This window comes from Maniola jurtina, chromosome 11 (assembly GCF_905333055.1).
Source record: "Maniola jurtina chromosome 11, ilManJurt1.1, whole genome shotgun sequence".
NCBI classification, from domain to species: Eukaryota; Metazoa; Arthropoda; class Insecta; order Lepidoptera; family Nymphalidae; genus Maniola; species Maniola jurtina.
The window spans coordinates 12,239,469-12,252,103 of record NC_060039.1 but is presented as its reverse complement, the minus strand read 5'-3'; the positions used below and the strand labels follow the sequence as shown (position 1 = coordinate 12,252,103).

The following is a 12,635-nucleotide window of genomic DNA, read 5'->3' as shown; positions in this document are numbered from 1 at the left end:
GATTTTCCGGGATAAAAATATCGGTAAGCAGGGTAGCTTATGTCCTTCCCCGGGATGTAAGCTAACTCTGTACCCATAGAAATCAATTAAACTGTAGGGCCTAGAAAAGCTGGCAGGTAGACAGACAGACAGACAATAAGCCGGCCTGGGTTGATCATGATGATGATGAATAACATAAAATAAATAAATAAAAATGCCTTTCCGTTATTGGCAGCCCTAAAGCAGATTATAAAGGGGGTGCATAGTTCATGAGTAAGGTACCAGTGGTTTGCATAGTGCAATTGCCTCTGATTTTATTTACTCTAATTGAATTTTCATGTCATGACAATGTTGAATATTTTCTTATTAGAGACAGCTGCTCTAGCATAGAATTCATCAATCTATTTATCCTTTATTAAGGTAAAATTATAGCTTTTCACTGAAATGAAAGAGGCCTATGACTGTACGCGGCTCATAGGACTTTCTTAACTTGAACTGACAACGAAATATGATAAGAGGGAAAATCTAACTCCAGAAGATCTAAAGCGACGGACAAATAACGTCGCTTACGCGTTTCTCCGAGAAGGTGTCTGCAATTTGTTTATCTTTTAAATATCTAAGGAAACTATAGAATACATTATCATTTGCCATCTGGTAGAATTATAGTGATTATTTTCAAGTTTCCGACTGCCAGACAGACAAATTGATGTTTTTATAAATATAGAGATGAAAAATATGTTTTTCACATTCCTTTGTAAGGGTGCGTGGAGACTACTTCAGCGTCACTTCAAAAAAAAAAATTAATTGGGGTAAAAAGTTCAAAGTGACAAGGCAAGCTCACACATACCTGTGCGAGAATACGCCATAACGACACTATCAAAAAAATAATGGCGAAAAGTTTATTTTCAACCTTTATTCATAGTTGGTAGTGTTACCTACGAGACTAATACGAGAATTACTTGATTAATCTCTAAATTCTCTAAAATAAATGATTATCATAAATGACATCATGAGTCTGTTGTGAGCTCTTCTCAACCCTGGGCGCGTTTGGAACCCTCGTAGCTTTAGTGTTAAGTTTACGTAATTAATTAACACCACTATAATATTATCTTACAAATCTAACAATTCTGACCATCAAAAGGTGTAATATACCTACTTTGAATAAATGATTTTGAGTTTGCGTTTTGAGTTTGAATTATTATTCACTAGCTGTTGCCCGCGACTTCGTCCGCGTGGATTTACGTTTTTCAAAATCCCGCGGGAACTCTTTGATTTTCCGGAATTGAAAGTAGCCTATGTGTGAATCCAGGGTATAAACTATCTCCATTCCGAATTTCAGCCAAATCCGTCCAGTAGTTTTTGCGTGATTAATTAACAAACATCCAAACATCCACACTTTCACATTTATAATATTAGTAGGATCATCATCATGATCAACTCATAGCTGGCTCACTACTGAGTCTACCACGCTGGCTAAGTGTAGATCGGCAGACATCACACACCTTTGAGAACATTATGGAGAACTCTTTGGCATACAGGTTCCCTCCCGATAATCCTTCCTCCTCCTCCTTTACTGTTAAAGCAAGTTATATTTTAAACTGCGAAAAGTTAGAGGTGCGTGCCCGGGTTCGAACCCCGGACCTCTACTAGAAAGCTGACGTCTCAACCACTATGCTATCACTGTTTTTTGTTAAATAAAAACAAATTTCGAAAATTGTTATTTAACTTAAGTATTCCAAAATTCCTACCTATAAGAAACTGAGAATATTTTTAACTTTGAGTTTTGTTAAATTAAACTATACAACGTTTTTAATACAACCTACAAAATATTTTTCTAAACAAGAAAAGTTTCATCATAATTAAGAACAGCTTTTACTGAAAATGTTGAAGTTAGAAAAACAAAACTATCATTTACAATTTTTTATTTCTTTGTCCAGTTAGTACTAATCAAACAAGTAAAGTTTCATTATAAGTATAGTATCACTATAGTTTAAAAGTTAAAAAGTAAAGTTTCACTATAATTAAGTATAGTTTTTACTGAAAATTGTAGTCAGAAAGCTAAACTTGTGTTAAAAAAAAAAAATATTTCGTTGTTCAATTTAGAAATAAATAATGATCAAACGAGAAAAGTTTCATCATATCTAGTAAGCTTTTACTGAAAACTGTAGTCAGAAACCAAAACTTTTATTTAAAATTTTCTATTTCGTTGTTCAATTTAGTAATAAATATAATCAAACAAGAAAAGTTTTATCATACCTAGTAAGCTTTTACTGAAAATTGTGGTCTGAAAACCAAAACTTATTTAAAATTTTCTCTTTCTTTGTTCAATTTAGTAATTTAAATACATTTATAATCAAACAAGAAAAGTTTCATCATACCTAGTAAGCTTTTACTGAAAATTGTGGTCTGAAAAACGAAACTGTTATTTACAATTTCCTATTTTGTTGTTCAATTAGTACCTAACAAATAAAATCAAACAAGAAAAGTTTCATCATACCTCGTAAGCTTTTACTGAACATTGTGGTCTGAAAACCGGAACTTTTATTTACAATTCCTATTTTGTTGTTCAATTTAAGAATAAGAATAATCAAACAAAAAAAAGTTTCATCATACCTAGTAAGCTTTTACTGAAAATTGTAGTCAGAAAACCAGAACTTTTATTTTCAATTTTCTATTCCGTTGTTCGTGTAATAAATAATCCTTACCGGCTCCAACATCCGGTAAAACCACAAACACAGTCCACTCCAGTCCAATCCAATCACTACATAATAGAAAACTGAAAACACAGTTCGGTTCGAGAATTCCAATTTATCGTAATAAGTTGTGGAGAGATGCCAAGTACAGGACGTGTACTCCGGGCGAAACGCGCGCGAACTCTGGACGCTGGAGTCTGGACTTTTGAGTCTGGCTTTGGAGGAATCGTGAATGAATTTGGAGGGAAAACCGGATAAGGGTGGTTTTACATGAGAGGTCAAACTAAAACAAGCTAAAGTAATAGCAGTTTCGTAACCTAAAGTCGACAGAAGTAAACTGAGAACCTCTGCACCAAATTCCAATCCGTTCAGTAGTTTCAGCGTGATGCATTAACAGACAGACATATTTGTCTGTCTGTAAAGATATATTTGTTTGTCTGTCTGACAGATAGACAATTTTTTTAAAATAGGTACCTATAGTTCACGACAGGTCGACATGGCAATCTGGGTGGGGACGCCCACACCCACACAACCCCCACTCTAACCTGGTGCAGAAAAGCTCGGGTGACGAGGCGTGTTCGAGGCGTCTCCCCGTCTCATATCCCGATTGCCATGTCGACCTGTCGCGTACTATAGCTACGACTCTACAGTCTACATTCTCTACTATGTATACTCTCCTCAAAAATCTATTTAACTTTTTAACAGGGCTCTCTCCGTCACTCGCTTCATACAAACGTAGTTTCAAATTCATTTGAATACTAAGCAACCAAAGTCCATGAAATTTTGCAGACATATTTTAGAAACTGTGTCTGTGGTGTTTTAGATTTTTCTAAAAATATGTAGTTTTAAAGTTACAAGTGCTCAAAGATTTGTATGTGAATTTTTAAGACCGCGTAACTTTGAAACCGAATATTTTAATAGAAATCTGGAAAACCACAGACATAGATATTAGTTTTTAGAATATGTCTGCAAAATTTCATGGACTTTGAATGAATTTGGAACTACGTTTGTATGAAACGAGTGACGGAGAGAGCCCTCTTAACTCGGTGACATGCTGGTGTGCGGGGCCTCTCCCAGCCTCATATCCCGATTGCCATGTCGACCTGTCGCGTACTATAGCTACAACTCTACACTCTACATTCTCTACTATATATAGTGTATACTCTCCTCAAAAATCTATTTAACTTTTTAACTATAAACCGATGGGATTGAATTGCCAGCCAGATGATTTTAGCCGGTCTTTGTTCGAAGCTTAATTGGCGCATTTTAATTTTGCGATGCAACGTTGAGCGTTCAAAACTATGCCTGTGCTGAAATATCAAAGGTAACTAAGTTAATTTTAACAAAAAACCGGGCAAGTACGAATCGCACTTGCTCACGAAGGGGTCCGTACAAGATATAAGATAACACTTTTATGTAGATCACTGCAAGTTAATTATGGACTACGCCATGCGTTTAGTAAATTAATTTTTTCGTGAACACGTTTTATTTTTTTATGACACGTGTGCTAAATTAAGTAAATTACGTACGTAATATTTTAGCACACGTAAAGAGAAAAATCCGAAAACCTTGAATTTATGGTTACATGCCAAAAAAAAATGTGTTCATGAAAAAATAATTAGTAGTTTTACCTTTCAAAGTAAAATTACTATACCAAGTGGGGTTAATATGAAAGGGCTTTACCTGTGTATACTAAAACAGATTTTTATTTATTTTTATGCATAATAGTTTTTATTTATCGTGCAAAATGTCGAAAAAATTCGACTGTACTACGGAACCCTCGGTGTACGAGTCTGGACTTTCACTTCGCCGGTTTTTTTGTCTATCTGCCATCACCATAAAAAATAACCCGCAAAATCGGTTCATTAGTTTAGGAGCTACGATGCCACAGACAGATACACAGATACACACGGCAAACTTATAACACCCGTCTTTTTGGGTCGGGGGTTAACATTCATCTAGTCATATTATTGTACTTTGAAAGTACGACGCTTTTCAAAAAAGTAGGTATATGTTTTTATTACAGCGCCATCTCACATAATTCAGCTGAAGCGCTACGTGGGAAATAGGAAAATGTTGTCGTACTACCTACTACTGACGTCATTACTATTGTAGTTATACCAACTTCCATAAGGCGGCGCTACTGTCGAGCACACAATAAAATCAAGTAAAGTTCCACACTAGAGAGCACTTTTGTCGTCGAAAAAATCTCTAGTGTGCGACTGAAAAATTAGAAAATTGTAATCCAGTAATAATTTTGTTTGTACAAATAGGCTTCGACTGTAAGGACTTTGAGGATTAATGTAGATAAATTGTAACGCCCTTGTAGAATCCTTTAAGAAAAATATGCTGCATAATAATTGTAAGTGCTGAGTTTCTTGCCGGCTCTTCTTAGTAGAATTTTCCTTCCGAACCGGTGATAGAGTCTTGACATAATATCATAATAATATTATGTGGCACAGGCATTATTATAATAATATTACATGAAATAAATTCATTTCATTTGCTACCAATGCGTAATAAGTACCTACCATCTAATAGTACACGACAGGTCGAGATGGCAATCGGGGTATGAGGCCATCGATGTAGGAGGCGCCCCACACACCCCCCGCGGTAACCCGCTCTTTCGCCTTATCTGATCAACCATCTCGATTTGTCACGTATTATACTTTGGACTTTTTGGTTTTTTTATATTTAACAAGTGTAAATTAAAAATTTATAACACCCCCGACGATCCAAAGTATCTGAGTTTTCCAAAACATCATTTTCAAATAAATAATTATGTATTTAGGCAACGTCCATCTTGACAGCTTGACATTTGTCTATTGACATAATATTATGAACCTAACGGTTATCTAACCTTCTTTTCTACAAGAAAACTAGAAAAGAGCTGATAACTCTTAAACGGCTGAAACCCCTCTTTTTGGGTCGGGGGTTAAAAAGAATATCAGCCACGTTAATTATGACGAATATTCGTCCCCCTTTCCCTCCAACTTAACGTAAAGCTTGTGCTGGGAATAGGTGCGACAATAGTGCAACGGGTGGGGTTTGAACCGTCGACCTTTCGGATTTCAGTCCGCTCCTTAACCGTTGAGCTATTGAGGCTTTGGTCTGCTATAGTACTTACCTACGGCTGTTATGATCGGCATGACAGTACCAGTATGGGTTTATTAAATACTGCTGTACCTACTCCTTCTAGGTTAACTCGCTTCCATCTTAGACTGCGTCATCATTTACCACCTGTCCAGGTGAAATCGCAACCAAGGTCTAACTTGTCCGAATATAAACTACCTAGAACTCCTGGAAGATATGCCCTGGCAGGAAAAAAAATCCACAATAAGAAATTCCCCGAAAGCCGGCAACGCATACAATGTACCTCTAGTCTCTACATATGCAGAAAGTAGGTACGCTCATAATGTAAACGTCCGTACATTATAACATGGTAGGTAAATAATAATATGTTATTAATATTAAGGTCGCCGGGTTATCATTATATTATAATCACTGTATATACAATGAGTCACAGTAATAGATATTCAGCATGGCTGTAAATCAAATAGCAACGTTGGAAGACAACAGCTATAGTACGAGACAGGACGAGATGGCAATTGGGGTGGGGACGCCCCGCACACCCGCACAGCCTCTTCGCTAACCCGGTGCGGGATAGAACAGTGGACGTACGGGTGAGGCGGCCCTCATACCCCGATTGCCATCTCGACCTGTCGCGTATCTACTATAGGTATCTCGCTGATCAGACTTGCGGTATAATAACTTGGAAAAGGCTCGCTCAATACAGAATGAGAAGGGATTTAGGTCATAGTCCACCACGCTGGTCAAGTGCAGATAGGCAGACTTCACACACCTTTGAGAATATTACGGAGAACTCTCAGATATGCAGGTTTCCTAACGATATTTTCTTCTTCGTTAAAGCAAGTGACATACTTATCAATCATCGATAGCTTCACGATTTAGAAACTTTTTCAAAATTTACTGAAATACTTATAATTCTACCAGGAAAGTTCTAGTTTTTAAGGTGTAACGCACACCTACAGATTAGAGTGAGCTGTAGTGCACCGTGCGTCGCATTGTCTTGATAAAAATTATTCAAAGTAAGCTTTACATGTAAATTGTAATACATTGGCGGAACGAGAACGAGAACGATTGGCGGGCGAGAGCCTTGGGGCGTCTTTGAGTCTTTTAAGTATCTACCGAGTTTTATTTTCAGTACTTACCAATTTTTTTTCAAACCATGTTTCAAGACAACAATAGGTATAAGGTTCTTGTCTAAAACACCCGTCTCCACTCCACTATGTCTGTATGCGTAAGCCTTTAGATTTTGCTATTCATGGAAAAGTTACGAGTAAAAGTTACTTGGTAAAGAAATAGGTAACAGAAAAATAAAAGCTTAAAAAGCGAAGAAAAGAAATCCACAGTTTACTCCAAACATATCAAACAATATGACGACAATACAATAATGTCAACAACTAAAAACAATACTTTCACTATCAAATCCCCATTATCAGGATTAGAAACAATGCTGTCAATCAAATCCACACCATTCTAAATTCAACTAATTTTAGGGTTCCGTATCTGCAGAGGAAAATAAACTCTTTTAGGGTCACTTCATTGTCTATCTGTCTATCTGCTGTATGTCTGTCTGTCTGCTGTCTGTCTGTTTGTCTATAATGTCTGTCAAGACCCATAAAAATCAGAAAACCGTTTATTTGTGTTTACATCACAGAAAAAAAAATTAAAGTTTCTTTCTTATGCGGTAGGTAGTACGGGACCCATCGTGTGCGAGCCCGACTCGCATCTGACAGGGTTTCCTTGTTTAATAGCGAGGATAACGATATTAGTAAGGAAATTAAGGAAATAGGTAAGTTCAAATTAAGTTTTAAAAAGCTCCAAAGCTTTACCAACTCCTAGACCATTCCTAGACAATCTATACATATAATAAAATTGTAGAAAAGTGGTGTCTGTACAATGGAAATATATTAAAAAAAAAGTAGCAGGGGTTGTTATTATATCGATGCCGAACCCGAAATTGTAATTAATTTTTTTTTGTCTGTTTGTCTGTGTGTTTGTGCACGCTAATATCAGAAACGGCTTATTCGATTTAGATACGGTTTTCACTAATATTGTAATAAGCATTAATTTAGTGTTTATTTCATGTCAATCGGTTCATAAATAAAAAAGTTCTGTCAATTTAAAGTAGCTAGTATGATAATAAAAATCAATACAACTAAAAATAACACTTTCACTATCAAACCTCTATTATCAGGTTTAGAAACAATGCTGTAAGTTATGACCTTAGAATAGGTTCATGCTGTGCTGAACTGTTATTTGTTTTATTATATTTTATCAATGACATATGATATTACTAAAGAAATACTTAGGTAGTTTTTAGTTGAGTCCTAAAAAAGCTCCAAAGCTTTGCCTACCTACTTCAACAGTCAAGAAACACCAAAACAATTATGACGACAAATGTCAATACAACTAAAAATAACACTTTCACTATCAAACCCCCATTATCAGGGTTGAAACAATGCTGTAATGTAACCCTCGAATGCATGCCGTTCTATTTTAGTAGTGGCGATACGCGCATGACCGACAAGAGCGTACCATTTTATAATCCGTACTCACTACTCTGCCAGTCCGCACGCCGCTGCCAATAGCGCGGCCGCGCGCCCGCGAAAAACGATTTTCTACGTAAAAAAATCAACGCAAAAACCGCGCGTGTGTTAAACAGTGCCACAAAAAATCCTAAAATGCGTAGGAACGTGAAAATTTTGTTCTTTTTGGGTGGAGCGTGGATTTTTGTGCTATTCTACTACATGCAGCCGGAGTCTACGCCGAACAAGGTAGCTTTTTTATGCTTGTTTATGAAATCAGCTGTTAGAGCTGCATTGCGCATGACGGGTTAGGCTGCCGCACTATGACCTGTCTTGTATTCCTCAGCAATACCTGTCAGTATGTAAATAAAAGGAGATATATGAGGAAAATGGATGTGGTAAGCTAGAATTGTACCGGCAAAGCTGTGCCGTTTAATCTTAGCGATCCGCTACGATGCCGCATAGAAACCGATAGGATATGGATTTAATAAAACCTACCATACACCTTAGAGGTAAGCTCTCTTCCGTCTTAGACTGCATTATTACCACACGAGGTCAAAACTTCAAATAAAAGCTAAAGAAAGCTAAGCTAAATAAAGTAAAATGATCCGCGCATCTGTAAATTATATTTGTGTATTTTATATTTTTTTTTTAAATGTTTGTGTGTATAATTTTGAATAAAATGTCAATTTTCGCGCAATTTTTGTTTTTAATGGTAGATTAATAAGAAGAAACCTACAGTGCGTACCAAATACAGATAACCTTGTTTGTATTCAACCAAGTTTGGGAAACTACGCTAGATTGTGAGATTGTGTTTGTGTGAGTGCATACAATGTAACGTCGATCTAAATAATACAGTTTTTGTGACTAATAAGTTATATATTTTTATCATAAAAAGCTTGACAAAACAAACAAAACATTAATTTTACAACGTGCATCAAATTATAATTGAAGCCCACGTGTTTTGCCTTGAATTTTATTTTTTCCTGTTCCTTCAGGTAAAATATTAATTAAAAAATTACCGTACTACACATTGTCCTTCTACCATCACAGATAATTCATTTATATGAATGGTAGTACAATTACTTACAATGAGTTCAGTCGTCTGGATCATCATCATAATCTCATCCCCGGCCTGTCACTGAACACGGATCTTCTCTTCATTAACTACACGTTTTAGGGTGCATTTGCACTAACGTGGAGCTGGGTGGAGTGGAGCGGAGTGGACCGTGAATAGCACCAATGACCGATCGCAGTGCTCGACAGTGCTGGACAGAACGGAGTCGAGCAAGCTGTGGTGCCGAGCGGAGGTCACGAATCGGAGGGTAGCAGGACGGTGCGGCGCAGCGGTTAGAGTAGACAAAGACTGGTCGGAACACGGCTTAATGCAGCTCTAATCTGCTCAGCTCAGCTCAGTTCAGCCTCACTTCGCCCCGCTCCACTTCGCGCAGCTCCACATCAGTTGGAACGCAGCCTTAAGGGAGAGATTATTTTATGAATTCCTTTCAATATGTCTAATTTAATTAATAAACTTTCACAAAATAGACACCAACTTCCAAAACGTATTCGATATCTTTTCTTTATAAATAAATAGACAATTAACGGTTCCTAGTTAACAAGAATTAAATGATATTAATTAATCATTAATTGGATATATCCTTTAATTGATACCAACGCATTTATAGGGTTAGCCCTTACATAGATATGCGAGGGCAAAAATGACCTACCTATAATATATGATTACAAAAACTAGTGTAAGTATAAAAATGAATGTGTGTGTGTTGGTTCGTTCGTTACCAATGCGTTCCCGCATCGTTCATCCGAATAAGTTGAAATTTCGTACAGTTATTGTTGGCACTTGCGTGAAGTTTTCCAACATAAATCTGTCAATGGATGCATGACGGGCTTTTATAACTAGTAATCAATATATTATTTGTTTGGATGATACCCACAACTTTGTCTGCGTGGATTTTGATTTATAAAAATCCCGTGGGAACTTTTTGATTTTCCGCAATACAGACGGACATACATACCTCCCTAGGTAATTTTAACCTAGGTATGTGCATCTCCGGAATGCGAGTTATCTCTGTACTAACTTTCGTTAAAATAGGTTAAGCGGATAGGTCGTGGAAAAGTGGGACAGACATACATATACAAGGAATATTATGGATTTGTTTTTTTTTCTTACGAAACTAAATGAGACAATTCTGCATTTCAGAGAAATGGGGGGAAATAAATAATGAATTAATTCTATGCAGCTGCAGTTAGTCAACAAGTGTAAATTAAAAATTTATAACACCCCCGACAAGTGAAGGTTACAGTAATAACTAGAAAAGAGCTGATAACTTTCAAACGGCTGAACCGATTTTCTTGAATTATAGCTAAGAACACTCTCGATCAAGCCACCTTTCAAACAAAAAAACTAAATTAAAATCGGTTCATTTGTTTAGGAGCTACGATGCCACAGACAGATACACAGATACACAGATACACACATACACACGTCAAACTTATAACACCCCTCTTTTTTGGTCGGGGGTTAAAAAAGCTAGTTTTCGGTTTAATGTCAAACTAAAATGCAGTTTAAAATACTAATCAATTCACATATCTAATGATATGGAAAGCTAGCATTAGATAATGTTGAATTTCTATTCAAAATAAATCGATTTATTTGCAAACTCACAGAATAATTAATTGTTAACAAAGTCCTATATTATTATGCAATCTATGAACATTTAGAAATAATATCTAAGATTAAAAATAAAAACGCTCAGCAGGTAGGATCTTTTTGTAGACGCGAAAGATCTTTGGCCACATTACACCTGTAAGTTTTAATCTCATAAGTAGCTTACGTAATTAACTGACAACTTTACTAATGTAAATGTACTTATGCGGGTGTTTACATTAGTAAAGTTGTAAGTTAATCATATATAAGCTACTTACGTGAGTAAAACTTACAGGTGTATCCGCGGCGTTATATTATTTTTCTTCATTTATTAGATATACTATAGGGTCTTTGACTGTAGTAATAAAAATATGTGATGTTTTGTATAGCGGTAGGTTTATGGGGCTAGAATTCATTCTTTGGTCACACTAGTGACCCAGCTCTTTAAATAAGAAAAAAAAAAAAAAAAATTCACTATTACTATTTTCACTAAAAAAAAAACTGGACTACTAAATCGCTTGGCGGCACCGCTTTGCTGGTAGGATAATAACTAGCCAAGGCCCAAGCCTCCCACCAGACCAGACCAGAGGAAGTAATTATAAAATTCCAAGTTTCCCCTATCGGAAATCAAACCCAGGAACTCCCACTGATAAGACCACGGCGCTCACCACTGCGCCAGGAAGGTCTCTAAGATCAATAAAACTGCACCTGTTAGATTACTAGTGGAAGCTGCTTAGCATTACCATTGTCGTTTATTTACGTTGGTCAATATTTGCTCATTGGCATATTAGACCTAACGCAAGCGACCGCTTTTTATCTGCGACCGATTTATATTCATATCTTATTTTACGCTCATGGAATGGAATGGAAGTCAATAGCTCGTCTGTGTTGTCTCGTCTTTTTCCTCCGTAAGAATTGGATCGGGTCTATGAAAATTTAAGTATGATTGCATCCAAATCGGCACCACAATATTTTCCATACAAATCGGATCAAGCGGGCGATTCACTAACTAAGTCTCTAACACAATGTTAGCCACCGAACTTATTGGACATCGATTGATAATAATTTTTCGTAGAAAACCTTCAATGGATTAAAAGTAAATGTCAAATGAGCTCGCTGGCCCTATCTTTTAGCGTTGAACACTGAATTATCGCCCGTAATTGGCCGTTATTATACTTACTCCGACGCTTAGGATCGTTTTTGGGCTTCTGCGACAGTTTGTTTATTACATTATTACAATACAGTAACCAAAGTCCATGAAATTTTGCAGATATATTCTGGAAACTAATATCTATGTCTGTGGTTTTCCAGGTTTCTGTTAAAATATTCGATTTCAAAGTTACAGGGTCTTAAAAATTTTCATACAAATCTTTGAGCCCCTGTAATTTTAAAACTACATATTTTTAGAAAATCTAAAACACCACAGACACAGATATTAGTTTCTAGAATATGTCTGCAAAATTTCATGGACTTTGGTTGCTTAATATTCAAATGAAATTGGAACTACGATTGTATGAAACGAGTGACGAAGAGAGCCCTGTTAATGTACATGCCCACCAATAAAAAGCGAAATGGGTGACTCAATTCAATATCTAAACCTCAATGATTAAGATTACACGTTGATCGGTTAGTAAATTTTTGTCCAAAATATAACAAAGCCTGGGAGACACTGGCTTGCAGATCCAT

General features: G+C 36.3%; 2 protein-coding genes across 2 annotated transcripts in view; one reads left to right on the top strand and one right to left on the bottom strand.

Moving 5' to 3' along the window:
* LOC123869436 (kinesin-like protein CG14535) overlaps positions 1-2,842 on the bottom strand; it is a 460,509-nt gene extending 457,667 nt beyond the window's left edge. The window contains exon 1 of the mRNA XM_045912358.1: positions 2,685-2,842. Coding sequence (XP_045768314.1) covers positions 2,685-2,696 — 12 coding nt within the window. The 5' untranslated portion in view covers positions 2,697-2,842. The remainder of the gene's footprint in view (positions 1-2,684) is intronic.
* A 5,476-nt stretch (positions 2,843-8,318) lies between these two features.
* LOC123869446 (polypeptide N-acetylgalactosaminyltransferase 2) overlaps positions 8,319-12,635 on the top strand; it is a 76,557-nt gene continuing 72,240 nt past the window's right edge. Inside the window, exon 1 of the mRNA XM_045912373.1 lies at positions 8,319-8,533. Within this exon, the coding sequence (XP_045768329.1) occupies positions 8,441-8,533 (93 nt within the window). The 5' untranslated portion in view covers positions 8,319-8,440. The remainder of the gene's footprint in view (positions 8,534-12,635) is intronic.